This window comes from Lytechinus pictus, chromosome 6 (genome assembly GCF_037042905.1).
Source record: "Lytechinus pictus isolate F3 Inbred chromosome 6, Lp3.0, whole genome shotgun sequence".
NCBI lineage: Eukaryota > Metazoa > Echinodermata > Echinoidea > Temnopleuroida > Toxopneustidae > Lytechinus > Lytechinus pictus.
Genome location: NC_087250.1, coordinates 20,581,762 through 20,598,901, shown reverse-complemented (window position 1 = coordinate 20,598,901; position 17,140 = coordinate 20,581,762). Strand labels below are relative to the sequence as shown.

Sequence of the window (17,140 nt, the reverse complement as noted above, 5' to 3'; positions counted from 1 at the left end):
TCGGCAATCAGCAGTGGTTGATACAGGATTTTGAAATAGAAGGGGAGCAAAAACTAAGTTTGAAAATTGAAGGTGCGGGTGACGATTTTCTTAGATTGTTTAAAGGGAAATTCTCATAACAAACAAGGGGGCATACATCCCTTGCGCCTCTACTTGGCTTATCCAATGTTCAGAAAATTGCTAATATTAGTTTATATTAAAATATCAACGAGAGTGTACACTGGTAAAACACCGGTGTTGATTTAACGCCAGCCTGGTATCTATATCGGTCCACACCAATTTGGCATTTAAGCAACACTAATTACTGTTGAACCAATATCGGTTTGATTCTTATAACTGGTGTTGTTTCAAGGCTTATCTGGTGTGGACCGATAGAGATACCAGGCTGGTGTTAAATTAACACCGTCGTGTTTGCTGTGTATAACTTTTTTATACGGCGTAGTATAATTCTTTAATATGATTTCAAAATATGATGAAAAACACAAACTTGGGGTGTTTAACAGAGAGTTAGGTTTTACTTCAAGTCAGCTTATAGTGCTGACGCCCACTTTATTTAACGCTCAATGTTATTGAGTAATATTGTATCAAGACATGAAGATCATATAGTTCCATTAAGGAAAGTATTCATAAACTCTTTAAAAGGGGAATATTTAAATTAAGTAACCATTTTGGTGGTGAAACACATATATCAGATATAAAAATATTCCTTTTTCATATATTTATGCAGTGTGGGGATATGGCACTTTGGCCGTGTTAATCATCAGTTTATCCTCGGTCCTTGGTGGCCTGTTCATACCGTGTATGTCGGACTCGTTCTACGACAAAACCATACAGACCATGATCGCATTGGCCGTGGCGACATTGACTGGTGATGCTATCTTGCATCTTCTCCCACAGGTAAGCAATGTCAAGCTATTCATGAGAAATGTTAGTCATCATTCAACACTACGTGGGTATGCATTCTTAATGCGGTCTATCATTGACTGTGTGTTATAAATAGCTAGTCTTAAAATAATCCTTTTGAGATAGCTCTTAATAATTCAGATAATAGTTTCTTATTGGCCAATGATATTATTTGTAGGCTAAAGAGAAACTCAAATATTTTGAGATGGAAAGTATTTGTAATCCTACTTTGTAACAGAATTATTGCGGTTTCTATACGAATGTATCGAGTAGAGGATTGGTGTTATCATTCCAATTGGCTTATATTACAAGACTACACTGCTGAGAATGATGCATTATGTGTTATGAACCTACACAGATTTGAGTAGTTGAAGACGTATGTTGGCGCTTTACAAGGCGGCTGCTGATTCGTATTGGCTTTGAGTTTTTCATGAGAAATGATTGTCATGAAAACCAGGGGACCGTTTCATAACACGTTTTATAATAACAAATTCCAATAAAAGTTTTAAGCTACTGACTGAAATCGTTATATCCGATGTTATGAATATGCTATAAAATTGTGTATTGTGTTATGTTAATAAGTCTTTACGAAACGGCGGGCATCAAACACTTTAGGGAACACATATGTAATCATTTTTCCCTCAGCTCGTGTGTTTAAAATGGAATTCGACTTAATTGTATGGAACAAACTGTCTCTTAAAAAATAAATAAACGACTAGCAAGCCCAGGGAAATTTTAGTCTTTTTGATAAGAAATCTCATTATGGAATACAAATTAATTATTTTAGATAATCATTTTATTATTATCTTCCGCTTCCTTTCTTTTTTCCCCTCCATCATTTCCTCCCTGCATGCCCCCGCGTAATTTGGAAAAATGTTTTACTGAAAATGATCACCAAATTCACCAAAAGAGGGTACATAATCCTTCATTTTCAAAGACAAAGCGCCCTAAAGACGTGCTCGATCGCTTTCCCATCTTGTTTCAAATTTCTTTCAGAATTTTATTGCACCCCCCCCCCTTCTTGGTCCTGTCGGTTCTGAAGGGCCAGAGCCCCCCCCCCCCCCCTTGCCCCTTCATATGCCAGTCAACGAAGTCGTCCTAACGCCTTCCTCTCTTTAATATTTTTTTTCCAGGCTGTAGGACTACACTCACACGACCACGGCGAGGGAGAGGGTGCACATAAACCAACCGATCCTGAGATGGCCTATATCTGGAAGTGTCTGGTTGTGGAGATGGCTCTGTATGTGTTCTTCGTCTTCGAGCAAACGACTACTTTCTTGGGGGTAGGTGATGGTCCTTTTTCACTCGACTCAAATGCGTGTTATAAACAACTAGTTTGACAAATATACACATTTTTAGATAACCATCAACCATACGGATTATGAATTAGTTTGATTGAGCATTCTCTAGATCAGATATCACCCTGAAAGGGGAAGATCATCCTCATAAAAGGTTGTTGTAAAAATACCACCAAAAATCTTGGTGAATTAGGTTTGAGGGAAGTCCATCAAATATTAAGAAAGTTATTAGAGCTTTAGGTTTTTGATTTGTGAGTTGGTATGCGAGCAGCTGCCCCATATATACACAACAAAAAAAGTAAGTCCCCCCTTGAACAAACATCAATAATTTCCGAACCAATGCGAGTTTTTGATATATTTTTACATGAGCGTGTAGGTAATTTTATAAGCTACCTTCTGAGTAAATGTTATGAACGTATTTTACGTCATGCTTCAGTGAGCACCGTCGGAAGGCAAAAATGTCACTTTTCAAAAGTCAAAAGCCAAATATCATGACTTTGATTCCATTTCATATGAACTGATTCCACATTCTCATCATGAAATATAGTCAGAAGGCTTGTAAAGGTACTTTCTAAAAGACGATGCAACTTTTTTGGCTAAATTTCACGGTTGAATAAACACAAGTCCAAATTTGCTATAATTTGATTTTTTACACATTTTTATCAATAAAAATGATCGAATATGATGAAAATTATTTTTGGGAAGAGTATCTTCAACAATATTCATTGTTTCACGGTTCAATGAACATTTATTGAAAACAAAAATTACGATTTTCAAATATCATAGGCAAGTATTGTGTCATTTTGGTAACTGATACTGATCTTTTATCATTTTTTTCGTTATGTTCATGAGCAATCAACATGCTTCAATGATTCAAAGGCGTTCAATTAAACATTCACGCTTGAATGAACATGTGGAATGTGATTAGCTCTTTTTTACGTTATTGGAAAAAATGCAATTTGTAACAATGGATATCTGTCACAAACCTCCTTGCATGGTTCATTCGATTTGATTTTTATGAAAATCCCGATGCTTAATGCATCAATGAGCACACAATATTCGAAAATTATGCAAATGGGAAGAAAGTTCAAGGCCTTGGCCCCACTCTGTGCCGTATCGAATTGTTATTTTGGTGTGCGCGCCTTTTGGATAGTGTCACCCTGAAGCCATGTGCGAAGGTTCATGAAATAACTGTTGGCAGAAGTAACAGAAACCGTCCATGAAACAAACCCTTATTTCATATTTGTTAAAATTTTGACTTCCTCTCTCTTGACTTGTGTACATTATGGGTGCATATGTTTATGAATAAGTAACCCCTTATTAAATATGGTGGAACTTTTTTTCAAGGCTGTCTTTAGCGATGTCATTTGGCAGTAATGTTTATCAACCTATGGGCAGAATTCTGTGCAAAAATGAAATCGATTTGTTTATTCATGGATGAGTGAGCACGCATCAAAGTTGGAAAATGGGTATTTTCAATGTCACAGACTCATTTTAAAGGGTAATAAGTTCAATATTGGGGGCAAATTCGGTTTCAAATGTGACTTTAATTGCTGTTGTTTTTATCAACCATCATTTCTATCACCACACACTTTCCGAACTTTTAACATTTTCATGGTTGAGCGAGCACATTCGAAAACTTAGGAATGAATACTCTTTATACTGCATACATGTATTCTTTTCCTAACAATTTCTCATGATCAGTTAATTCATGGACAAATCAGGGGGGTATCCAGAATTTAAAAATGGGGGAGGGGACTATAATCGGGGTAGCCACCAACATTTTCAAATTTTGATAAGACCTAACAAGTTGTAGAGGATACTATCAAAACCCCTATGATGATACGTCACAATACAGGGGCCGCGGAACGGTTTTCAAAGTGTGGGGGAGGGGCTGAGCAAAAAGTGTGGGGGGGGGCTGACCATGCAAAAAATCACAATCGTATGGTCAATTTTACATTTTTGTACATGTTTTTGGAAAAAGTGGGGGGCCCCCAACCCCCCCCCCCCCCCGCTTCTGCGGCCCCTGAAATATTGTGCTCACTCAACCATGAACATACGATATCAAAATTGTGTGTTGAGTGGCTAAATGATGGATAGTAATACAGCATTAACACCATAAAATTCACCTAAAAACAACTTTTGCCCAACTTTGTATTTGCACAATCTGGAAAACGACTCTTGTGACTTTCAAAAATGGTCATTTTTAATTCAATCTTTAACTATTCATGCATGACTCAACCGATCAATCTCATTTTCCCCCAGGAGTTGCTTAATGAGTGTAGAAAACTACCTACGAAATATCAGATCTCAAAATAATTCCGTTCAAAAGTTACAGCAATTTGATTTAGGGGGGACTTACTTTTTTGTTGTGTATATATATAAATATAATCTAATGAAGAATGCATCAATTTTTTTTTATTGTTCATGATGACTTCAAAGATTCTTGATATACTGAAGGTACAATTAAAAATATGAAATATTCAACTTTTTAAAAATGACATTTCATTGATATTGTTGTTATTTCACGATATATGAAAATGCCACGGAAACGTCATGACCAATTTTTGCATATTCATGCACGTTCCGGAATAAAGAATTTATGCCATTCCAGAGCATTGCATTGTTAGCAATCACTAATACTAGAACAGTTCCGGAGACCCCCATTTAGGAAGCGTCCTCGCCCCACTCCTCTTCAACATTTACACGAACGACCAACCAATCCATCCAAGTACCAAGAGCTACCTGGACGCTGATGACCTTTGAATTGCATCGCAGAAGCAGTCCTTTGAAGAGGTGGAAAAAGCACTCAGTGATGCACTGGCAGGCCTGACCCCTTACTATGCAGCAAATCATCTCCGAGCAAATCCAGAGAAAACCCAACTCAGTGCTTTCCATCTTAAGAACAGAGATGCAGACCGGAGACTGAGGGTCAGATGGTATGGAAAGTGGTTGGCACACACCAGCAAGCTTATCTACCTCGGTGTCACCCTTGACCGTTCCCTAACATACAGAGAACATGTTGCCAAGACAAAGGCTAAAGTTGGAGCAAGGAACAGCATCCTGAAGAAGCTTGCCAACACGAAATGAAGAACAGATGCCAAAACCATCCGTACAACTGCTCTTGCTCTATGCTACTCAGCTTTCGAGTATGCAGCTCCTGTCTGGTGTAGGTCATCCCATGCTGCGAAGATTGATCCAGCCTTGAATGCTGCCTGCAGAGCAATTACTGACTGCCTACGACCAATAAGAGTAGATGATCTTTACCTACTGTGTGCCATTGCCCCTCCACACATCAGAAGAGAGGTTGAAGCACAGGTGGAAAAAACTAAACAAGAAGATAATCCTCTCCATCCACTCTACAACCATGAACCCGCCCAAAAGAGACTCAAATCAAGACGTAGTTTCCTTCACTCGACTGAACCCCTCGATGGCTCTGCTCACGATCAAAGGGTCAACTTATGGTCCAACCACCTCCAGTCTGTGACGCACAAGGTTTCCTATGGACCTAGCGAGTCACTCCCCCCCCCCCCCCCCTCCCCCGGGTTCAAGTGAGGAATGGCCAACCTGGCAATGTCTTAATCGCCTACGGTCTGGGACAGGACGGTGCAAAGTCCTTATGCAGAAATGGGGCTACAACATAGATGGGGACACTGCTTGCGAGTGTGGGGAGGATCAGACGATGCAACACCTTCTGGTCTGCCCCCTCCTACCAGAGCCATGCACTGCCGAAGATCTGGAGTCCTTTAATCCCGAAGCCAGATACTGTACCCTCTACTGGACAGGTCTTGTGTAGTGACCCGACAACAAGAAGACCAAAATTTAGTTCCAAAGCCCCTGATTTTTGTTTTTGGTGCAGAACATAGGTATCATTTTATAATTCGAGTAGGGGGAGTATTAAAATTAGGCTTATGAAATGGGCCCCTGATATAACTTACAAGCCGATACCATTAAACCCTGCATCAAACGTTAATCTTAAATTATTTTTACATCCCCATTGACAGATCTTCGGACACTCACACAACCAGTCAGTAGAGGACATGGAGATGACAATCAACGGGCAACGTCGGCGTAGCTTGTCCACTCGGAATTCCTTCATCAAGAACGGTTCGCCGGTGAACGGTACGGCTTTCACCCAACCGACTATCACCGAGTCAAAAACTGATCTGGTAATAATTAGTTTCAATCAACGAACGTAGAGGGTGTTAACACTTTGCCGGTGTAGCGGCGGATTTTTTTTTTTGGTGATAATCTTTTATTTTCTTCTCTCATCAAACAAAATTGAACATAGTAAATATTACATTCATGAACATAAATTAAAAACGGTATCAAATTAAATCACACCGTAATTACAACGCTTTGTTTGAACGTACAATTATTGTGATCAACACATTTATGCATTTGACAATTCTTAACGAAAATGAAGTAGAACAATGTCATGAATAAATTCTACATCAATTCAATTTGTTCTCAAAATATCTGATATACATTTTTTTCTATATTCTTTTCTCTTACATTTATACACATACATAATATATATGTCTAATTGAAAAAAGTACAACCTAAAATCAAACAAATTATTTACCATTTCTTGATGTTTGTATCACACACACAAAAGAAAATCTTGAATCCTGTAAATTATCAAAATACACTTATAAGATTTATGAGAGAAGATTTGATATTCATGATCCTCGGAGTTCTCCCACACACTCGCATCCCACCCCCACCCATAGGCGGGGGGACAGGGGGACGTGTCCCCCCCCCCCCCCCTAAATTTGAGGTGGGGGACGATCCCCCCCTAAATTTTTAGTTGATAACTTTTTTTTTTTTTTTTGCTTGTCCAAAAATTTGGTGATCCCTCCCTTAAATCCTTTTTTTTTCCTGCGTCCCCCCTAAAATTTTAGGTTGATAACCTTTTTTTTTATTGCTTGTCAAATTTTTGGTGGTCCCCCCCCCTGAAATTTTTGACTTCCGCCGCCAATGCCCCCACCACACTCAACACAGATTCAGTAGGTTCCATCGGCGGATACCGTATCCGCTGGCAATATCGGGGGGGGGGGGGTAGCCCAGCGAGTTCGTGCGCCGTGGCCACGTACCACGTGACGTATGCGTACATGAGGTACGTGCATGAAAGATAGCAACAACGATATCTCCCAAAGAGAAATTGGTACTGAATCCGCCAGAGTTTGAACACGATCCGCCTGCGGATTTTGTGCCTAGTACCGAATCTACCAGTACCAAATTCGCCGCTATATTGATTAATATAAAGATGAAATAGCAGTGTCAAAAAATCAGTAGGCCCGGGCCTAACTTTTATATTTCAAGGTTAACTCAAGCTTGTTTGACACCAATTCCCACACCTAGGCCCGTATTCTGAAGTCAGGTTTAACTTAGACCATGGTCTAACTCTGTGCTAAAATCATGGGAAGCCAAACATGTCAAAATTATGTTTACATTGTATGCTTCTCATGTTTACTGTGCCCTTATCTAATTCTTTAATGAGGAAGCCAATATCTTATTAATCTTTCCCAGACAGTAAAGAATAATTTGAGAGTCAATGAGCTGATACATTTTAATCTCTACTGTTACAGATTTATGTCAAAACTGGCTTTCCATAGTTAAACCACAGTTACTTTAAACTAGAGTTTAAATTGAACCTGACTTCAGAATACGGGCCTATATGTTTAGCCTACACCGGCAGTTTCGCAGCCGCGGCACGGTCCGGCGGTAACAAAAGCCGTATCCCGCTCTGACTATTTGGCTTAGATTTGCAGCTTTGCCGTTACTGAACAAGTCCACATCTACCCCTGATATTTGACAATAAAAATTTAATCAGGATTTAATACGGATGACATCAGAAATTATGCTTTAGTCTTGTGTGGGGGTATTTGCACTGTGGTTGTATCTTGTGAGCTACGAAGGTGATGGTCATGAGATCGAGATGTCAATTTCAAGAGATCTGAGATATAACTTGGGGCCTGACCATTAAGAACTTTAAAGACTATCATTAGGATCTTAAATGTGATTCGTTGCCGGACAGGTAGCCAGTGTAATTCTCTCAATAATGGGGTGACTGGAGAGAATTTGGGAAGACGACATATTAAACGTGCACATGTGTTTTGCACTCTCTGCAGTTTGCTTATTTGAGAATCGGGTAATCCATAGAGAACACTATTACAGTAATCCAATTTACTTGTGATACAAGCATGAACAATAGTTTTCACGCTGTCTTGATCAAAGAATTTGCGAACACGTCTCAAGTTATAGAGCATGAAATAAGCGGATTTACAAACATTGTTGATTTGTGATTTCATGCCTAAGTGGGTATCAAAGACTTCACCAAGGTTTCTGGCTTTATCTGATGGAGTTATAACCGAATCGCCAACAGTTAAGCTATAGCCCCCAAATTTTGAAACCTGACGTGGGGTACCAATGACCAAAAATTAAGTTTTTCTATCATTCAACATTACCTTATTTTGAAGCATCCAGGTTCTGATATATACCACACAATCTTCTAACGATTCATTATCTCGGGATGTATTTGGGGAGAAAGATAATTATAGTTGTTTGTCGTCTGCATAGCAGTGGGAATTGATACTGGGATACTCTCTTTTTATACCGTAAAGAAAATCTATACTTGTGTACATAGTAAACAATAAGGGGCCGCGACGTGACCCCTGCGGTCCACCAAAAGGCACCTTGAATACATCTGACACAGTATATCCATTTCGATTGACTGCCTTCTCTCTGAAAGATAGGATTTAATCCATTCGAGTGCATTGCCATTGATTGCAGAATGGTTTGAAGTGTTTCAACTATGCATGAGTGGTCTATCGTGTCAAAGGCACTGCTCGTATCAAGTAGAAGCAGCAATGAGACCTTTTTATCGTCCATGGACATTAAGAGATCATTTTAATTCTAAGGAGGACTGTTTCAATACTATGGAATTTTCGATATGCAGACTGATTAACAGGCAGAAGTGACTGAGGTTCAAGGTGCCCTATATTTGTACTTCTATTGTTATTATTATTATTTTTATTATTGTTATTATCATTCACAGGCAAACCACGAGGAAAAACTTGACGAAGCTGTTGAAATTCCAACTGCAGAAACTAATTGCTGCGTAGAAGGTACGGTTGGTCTATTTTTTACTTTTTTTTAAGTAAGTGGCATCTTCCATGCCAGGAAATTTACAGTAGCGGACCGTGACCCGGAGGAGACAAAGCATTGGAGGGGCACAGCATTGTTCACAAACAATACAGTGCCCCTCCAATGCTTTGTCTCCTCCAGGTCACGGTCCGCCAATGCCAGGAATAATACCCGGTCCCCTAAATTGTAACATACATTGTAACAAACGTATCAGTGATGACGATGATGATGGTGGTGGTTATGGTGGTGTAGATGGTGGTGGTGGTGGTGGTCATGGTGATGATGATGATGATCATGATCATCATGATGATGATGATCCTCATCATGATAATGATCATGATGATTATGATAATGATCATCATCATCATGATGATGATAATGATGATGATGATGATGATGAAGATGAAGATGATGATGATGATGATGATGATGATGATGATGATGATGATAGTATAAAAAATGATGGTGGTATCGATGATGTTGACAGTGGCGGTGATGTGAGTGATGATGAAGATGATGATTACCACGATATTTTTAGTTGTTACATAAATCTATAAAAGTTATCTATGTCCTTTTCTATTTTAATTTACATTGTTTTATTTTCCGATTGTTAAACTTATACTTTTATCTTTATGCTACTTCATTTTAATTGTTTTGAGATTCAAACTCGTATGGGTTTTCAAACTTTTTTTGTATCCCTTTGACGTGTTTTACTTTGTATGTCTAAATAAATACATATACAAATACGATGATTGTAATAAGGAAAGGAATCCGAGAGGCCTTCGCCTAATCCAAATACTAATGTCGTTTTTTTTTTCTTGCTGCAGGTTGCAATCCTGTTGCTATGATGATAATCTTCGGCGATGCGTTGCATAACTTTGGAGACGGACTGGCTATCGGTGCTGCCTTCTCACTCAGTCTCGCTGCTGGACTTTCAACAAGCGTAGCTGTCCTCTGCCACGAGCTTCCGCACGAACTAGGTATCGATCTAATATGTTTACTCGTGATGGTGTTGGGTGCTGATGGTGACGATGATGGAGATCATTATCGTCATTGTCATGATCATGATAATAATGGTGATGATGCCGATGAAGATGATGATGATGATGTTGATAATAATGGTGATGATGGTGATGAAGATGGTGATGGTGGTTGCGAGGATGATGATGATGATGATGGTGGTGGTGGTGATGATGATGATGATGATGATGGTGATGGTGATGACGACGACGACGACGATGATGATGATGATCATCATCATCATGATCATCATCATTATCATCATGATGGCGATGATGATGATGATGACATCCACTATAGGCCTAGATAATAAAAGTGCCAACAAAATTAACTTAAATCACGGATTATTCCATATTTTCCCCGTAGGTGATTTGGCCGTCCTCATAAAGCAAGGAATGCGGCTCCGCACGGCGCTCCTCCTGAACATGCTCTGCGCTTGTACGGCTTTCCTCGGATTGTGGGTCGGAATACCACTTGGACAAACTGATGTTGCCCGAGAGTGGATCTTCGCTGCAGTGGCAGGCATGTTCCTCTACGTTGGACTCGTTGACATGGTAAGCATCAACTGTTATAAGCTACTGAAATCCTTGCCTCTGATTGGTTGAACAGAATTTTTACAATGAATAATCTGTCACTTTACCAGTCCTACTTTGCTTATGTTTCAGAAAATTGGTTAAAAGAAAATAAAAGTAACCCCCCCTCCCCTGAAAAAATGCAGACATATTAAAAGTAAACGAAATGCATCATGCAACCTAGTGTTCTACGTAGACTGATCGGGTATTATTTTTTTAATAAACCAAAATATGTAAAAACAATTAAAGGGGAAGTTCATCCTGACAGAAGTTAATTGTAAAATTAGCAGAAAAAATAATAAAAATATTGCCGAAGGTTTGAGAAAAATCAAAGAATTAAAAAGTTATTAGAATCTTACTTAATTAAGTTTGAGTAATTATAATTCTTCCCCTTTTTAACTTTTTAAGTGTCCTTTTCTTATTCTTCTTTCTTTACTGCACCATGAGCATCTTTTTTATGATGGATACCGACGCATTAAAAACGTCCATATTGTGACGTCACATGCGAGCAGCTTTTCTACCTAAAAAATCAATGAAATGTTATTTTCTCAGAAAATTACACATGGTTTTTACTGTACCTTCAGAAGTCAGTATATCGATAGACAAATCATATCTCATCCGTTCCTAAAAAAAAACAAGTCATCACGAACCATTAAAAAAAATGATTTTTTGCATTGCATATTAGGCTGCATAAATGGGGCAACTGCTCGTTTATGACATCACAAATCCAATCTTAAAATTTTAATGACTTTCTAAACCTTTAATGGATTTTCACCACACCTTCGCCAATATTTTTTCTTCTATTTTTACAACAAACTTTTTTTCAGGGTGAACTTCTCCTTTAAACAGAAGCGTATTTATAGCTTAAAAGCTGAACATTGTTGTTTGAATATTTGGAAAATTTATCCAAACTCTCTTAGTAGTAACCAACGACTTTTTGATATCATCAATTTCATTTTGCTCACTCATGCGCGAATGAGGAATGATTTAAGTTATGCCAGATAAAATACTCAGTATAGGAGACTCTAAGCTTCACAATGAAAGGTCATTTTTTCTATTTTATTTTTTATTGAAATATGATAAATCTCAGTTTCGTTGTTTAGGTCCTATGTGACGCACTGTAGACATCTTGTTTATTTCTATTTAACTGTGTTTGGAAAAAAAGTGACCTATTCCTTAATAAACGGAAGAAATAAGAGTATTCGAAATTCAAATTGATTTTTTTTTTTATTTGTCTTATCTTTTCAGCTTCCTATATTACTAAACTACGAAGGAAAGAGCAACAAGGGCACCGTGGCAATCTTGCAGAATATAGGCTTCTTATTGGGCATTGGAATCATCCTGATCATTGCTCTTTATGAAGACTCCATCTCATTCGCTCTTTAGAAATAAACAGGATCAGAGGGTTCCATGACATTTGCTCCGGCGACTATTGCTCCGATGGAAAATCTGCACGCTTAATATGAAAAACAAAAACAAAGCCTTACCATCAAAAACCAAGTAAACACTAATCACATGTATTCTGAACCAAAAACTCTATTACAGTCCTAACTCCAACCCTATGCCCTCTGAGAGGACCTTAAGCCGTTGGTTGCTTGCTTACAATCATTCATGCATTCTTAGCAATCAGGTTAAAAATCACCATGTACCATGTACTATAATATAGATATTAAGACCAGAGCAAATGTTGCGGGAGCATTTGTCGTGTCACTGATCAGAGCGGACCAGCGGATGGAATTAGAGGGGAGGGCGGGGACAAATGGGGGACAGAGGGCGCTATACGTAATCCTGTTTGATTGTCTTCTGGTATTCTGGTGTAAAGATTTGTAGATCGAGTATAACTACTCATAATTTGAACACCAATTTAGGTGGACACTTCTACGCAATAATCTACTTATTTACTTTTTTGCAAATATATATATTTATATATATCGCAGTTATTGTATTTTTTTCAGTTAAAGGAGTGGAACGAAATTTTCTTTATTATCCGTCCAATCCGGCTGTTTTACAACTAAGAATAAAAATACAATATATCAGTATCACCCGCAAACCGTCAAAACAGCACTGTTGCTCCATGTGAGAATGTTTAATTTGTAGTCTAGATTCTGATTTGCCGTCCATCCCTCCCACTCCGCAACCCTCGACTTGGGACTGGATCTTTTAATACCGTTAAATACGGACAAATGCTTCACAATAATATTGGTTAACCGTTAGTATCGTACATACAATGCTTTTTCCTTAAAAGTCAAGTCTACCCCAGAAAAATGTGGATTTGAATAAATAGAGAAAAATCAAACTAGCATAACCGTTACGCTGAAAACTCCATCAAAATCGGATGTAAAATAAAAAAGTTATGACATTTTAAGGTTTCGCTTATTTTTTGGAAACGGTAATATGCACTTGAGACAGATAATGATCTTTTTATTGTTTGAAATATATAATATTCTTTTTTACAGATTTGACAATAACCAACTTGACTGAACCATATATCATTAAACAATACTAAGTCCACATTTTCAGGGACAAATTGATCGTTGTTTCACTTAGCAATGAGAAGAAAATTAGAATATTTCATATTTCTAATAATAAAATACAAAAAGATAGTGAGTGGATGACATCATCAGTCTCCTCATTTGCATACCGATCAGGGTGTGAACTGTTAGGTGAAATTAAGCGAAGCTTAAAAATGTCATGACTTTATTATTATACATCCGATAGTTTTGACTTGGGGTGGACTTGGCCTTTGAGGGTAATGCAGTTTTATTTAAATATCATCATATTATTGTCATAAATTAAATCATTCTGTACATCTATTGATTATCCTTAGTGACAAGTATGCATTCCATTATAAAAGGTACCTTCTAATATATTAAAGAGGAATATCGCTCCCTGTCGAAATGTCTATTGATATTTGTCAAAATAACAGAAAAATGACAGTATTGGTGAAGGTTTGAGGGAAATCCAACATAGATTTAAAAATTGGAATTTCAAGTTTTTATTTGTGACGTCATATGCGAGCAGCTTCCCCCATATGTCGTGTATCAAAATATATCAATGAAATGTCATTTCCTAAAAGAACTTGATATTTTTTTCTTTTTTTCAATCTTAGTATATCAACAGATAATCATTTTACACTTGCTCTGGAAACAAAATTAATTTTGATCATTTTTAAACACTACAAAGTTGAAATATATGCATCTTATATTGGGTAACATATGGGGCAGCATCTCGCATATAACATGATGTCATAAATCAAAATCTTAACTTTCTTAATCTTTGATGGAATTCTCTCAAACCTTCACAAGTATGTGTTATTCTTTTATAAAAAAAACTGTTTAACAGTTATTTAAGTCCTCCTTAATACTACCAATATTCTATCACATTATAGTTTTATTTCAAAGAAGTTTTTTAGGCGATATATGGTCATAGGGAAGGAGTACGTAATTTATTGTTGACATTGTTTATAGTTATAGTGCAAACTACAGGCCACTGGCAGCTTTTCGATTGATCAGCGATCCGATTTTGGAATTTAAAAAATGTTAAATTTTTTATGGTGATGTTAAGACATGGAAAACCTAAGTTGCAGCAATGAATATCTAATGCACTAAATCAGTTAATTCAATTTTTAAGCTTTTGGTAGAAAAATATTGAATAAACCTAATTTCATATAATAAAATACAAATAGCAAGTGGGGATTTGACATCATCAATTTGCTGATTGAATATTCATGATGACATGCATAGAACTGCTTCACCGGAATAATGCAAATATTTAAAATGCCATAACTTTGTTATTCCTTGTCCGATTTTGATCAAATTTTCAGTGTTTTGATTATCTGATTTTTCTCTATCTGTTTTAATCATATTATTTTCAGCCCGGAGCATCCTTTTAAAAGCTGAAAATAAATAGCCTATTATGGTGAGGAAATCAGCATTTTCAAAGAAATACCATAGGACAACACATGAAACTTTTGAAATCAGTATTTTGCATGAAACTAGTATTATTCTCATTTTTTGTCTCACCTGCATAGCAGAGTGAGACTATAGGCGCCGCTTTTCCGACGGCGACGGCGACGGCGGCGTCAACACCAAATCTTAACCTGAGGTTAAGTTTTTGAAATGACAGCATAACTTAGAAAGTATATGGACCTAGTTCATGAAACTTGGCCATAAGGTTAATCAAGTATTACTGAACATCCTGCCTGAGTTTCATGTCACATGACCAAGGTCAAAGGTCATTTAGGGTCAATGAACTTAGACCATGTTGGGGGAATCAACATCAAAATCTTAACCTAAGGTTAAGTTTTTGAAATGTCATCATAACTTAGAAAATATATGGACCTAGTTCATGAAACTTATACATAAGGTTAATCAAGTATCACTGAACATCCTGCATGAGTTTCACGTCACATGACCAAGGTCAAAGGTCATTTATGGTCAATGAACTTTGGCCGAATTGGGGGTATCTGTTGAATTACCATCATAACTTTGAAAGTTTATGGATCTGATTCATGAAACTTGGACATAATAGTAATCAAGTATTACTGAACATCCTGTGCAAGTTTCAGGTCACATGATCAAGGTCAAAGGTCATTTAGGGTCAATGAACTTTGGCCAAATTGGGGTATTTGTTGAATTACAGCCATAATTTGAAAGTGTGTTAGTCTAGTTCATAAAACTTGGACATAATAGTAATCAAGTATCACTGAACATCCTGTGCGAGTTTCAGGTCACATGATCAAGGTCAAAGGTCATGTAAGGTCAAAGAACTTTGGCCACGTTGGGGGTATTTGTTGAATTGCCATCATATCTCTATAAGTGTATTGGTCTAGTTCATAAAGCGTGGAAATAAGAGTAACCAAGTATCACTGAACATCTTGTGCGAGTTATAGTAGTTTTCAAAATCAGCACTGCTGCTATATTGAATCGCGTGATGCAGGTGAGACGGCCAGAGGCATTCCACTTGTTGTTACTGATAAATGAAAATCAATACTACTTGGTCACTCTACTTTGAACAGCATTGTAAATCACTTTTGCGTGATATTGAACAATAAAGTTTTGTATTCAAATGATGATTTTATGAAGATGACCGGGAAATCCTTAAAAAGGAAGAAAAATCAAGACATATTCTGGTGGTATGTGTACGTTAAGTTAAGATAAAATAAAATTAATTTACTATGCATCAGTTTTTGGCATTTTTCCTTTTCTTCGTTTGTAATTCGCGAGACTGAATTGGTTTGCATCAAAATTGTTTGCAAGCAGATACAGGGGTTGTTCAACCGAGGGGGGAGGGGGCTTCCTTTTTCAAAAAATGTATACAAAAACGTAAAAATTTCCTTATGATTTTTTTTTTACTTGCTACGGGCCTTGTCATCACCTTTGAAAATCGCTCTGCATCTCCTGAGATGTCTCGATATTTGGGGGGGGGGTCCCAATCGTTTTTCAATAAAAATGTACACAAACATACAAATTACCGCCTGATTGAGGTGTTTTTACCACCTTTGAAAATTGTTCCGAGATGTCTCTAATAAACCATTTCATTGACAACTCCGAGCGTGAGGAGGAAAAGCCCCAATCTTTTTTCAATAAATATGCATAAAAACATAAAAATTACAAGCTGATGGTGATTTTTTTTTTTTTTTTTTACTTGGTCAGGGCCCGTCTCCAACCTTCAAAAATGTTCAGTGGCTCCTGGTGGGTGTTTCATAAAGCTATTCGTAAGTTAAGAGTGAGTATAAGAATGACTGGTGATCCTTTCTTGTGGTAAATGGTACATTCATTGGCAATAGTTTAGCGCGTAAGATAGGATCACCAGTCGTTCTTAACTTACGAACAGCTTTATGAAATGGCCCCCTGAGCTGGTCTACAACGAATTTGACCACGTGTAGATAAAAGTCATTTGAGCTAAAAAGTCAGGGGGTCGCGTTTCTTTGTTATAACATGTTCGCAATAATGGTTAAAAGCTACTGAAATGATTTGATCTGATTGGCTGATAGTAAACTTGTTCTGGCTAATGTGCATATTTTATAAGCATAACAAGTCTATATGAAACAAGGGCACTGATCATAAAATACACTGGCCCGTATTCTGAAGTCAGGTTTAACTTAGAATTATGGGAAGCCAAAAATTTAAATTCTGTTTGTATTGCACATTTCTTATGTTTACTATGTTCTTTCTTTTTGCTTTCATAATCAACAAA

At 37.4% G+C, this 17,140-nt stretch overlaps 1 protein-coding gene across 1 annotated transcript in view; it reads left to right on the top strand.

Annotated features, from left to right (window-relative positions):
* Nucleotides 1-16,126, top strand: part of LOC129263154 (zinc transporter ZIP10-like) — a 32,625-nt gene extending 16,499 nt beyond the window's left edge. The window contains exons 6-12 of the mRNA XM_064101178.1: nucleotides 728-897; nucleotides 2,037-2,186; nucleotides 6,206-6,370; nucleotides 9,262-9,331; nucleotides 10,178-10,330; nucleotides 10,737-10,924; nucleotides 12,191-16,126. Coding sequence (XP_063957248.1) covers nucleotides 728-897; nucleotides 2,037-2,186; nucleotides 6,206-6,370; nucleotides 9,262-9,331; nucleotides 10,178-10,330; nucleotides 10,737-10,924; nucleotides 12,191-12,328 — 1,034 coding nt within the window. The 3' untranslated portion in view covers nucleotides 12,329-16,126. The remainder of the gene's footprint in view (nucleotides 1-727; nucleotides 898-2,036; nucleotides 2,187-6,205; nucleotides 6,371-9,261; nucleotides 9,332-10,177; nucleotides 10,331-10,736; nucleotides 10,925-12,190) is intronic.
* Nucleotides 16,127-17,140: the final 1,014 nt, after the last annotated feature.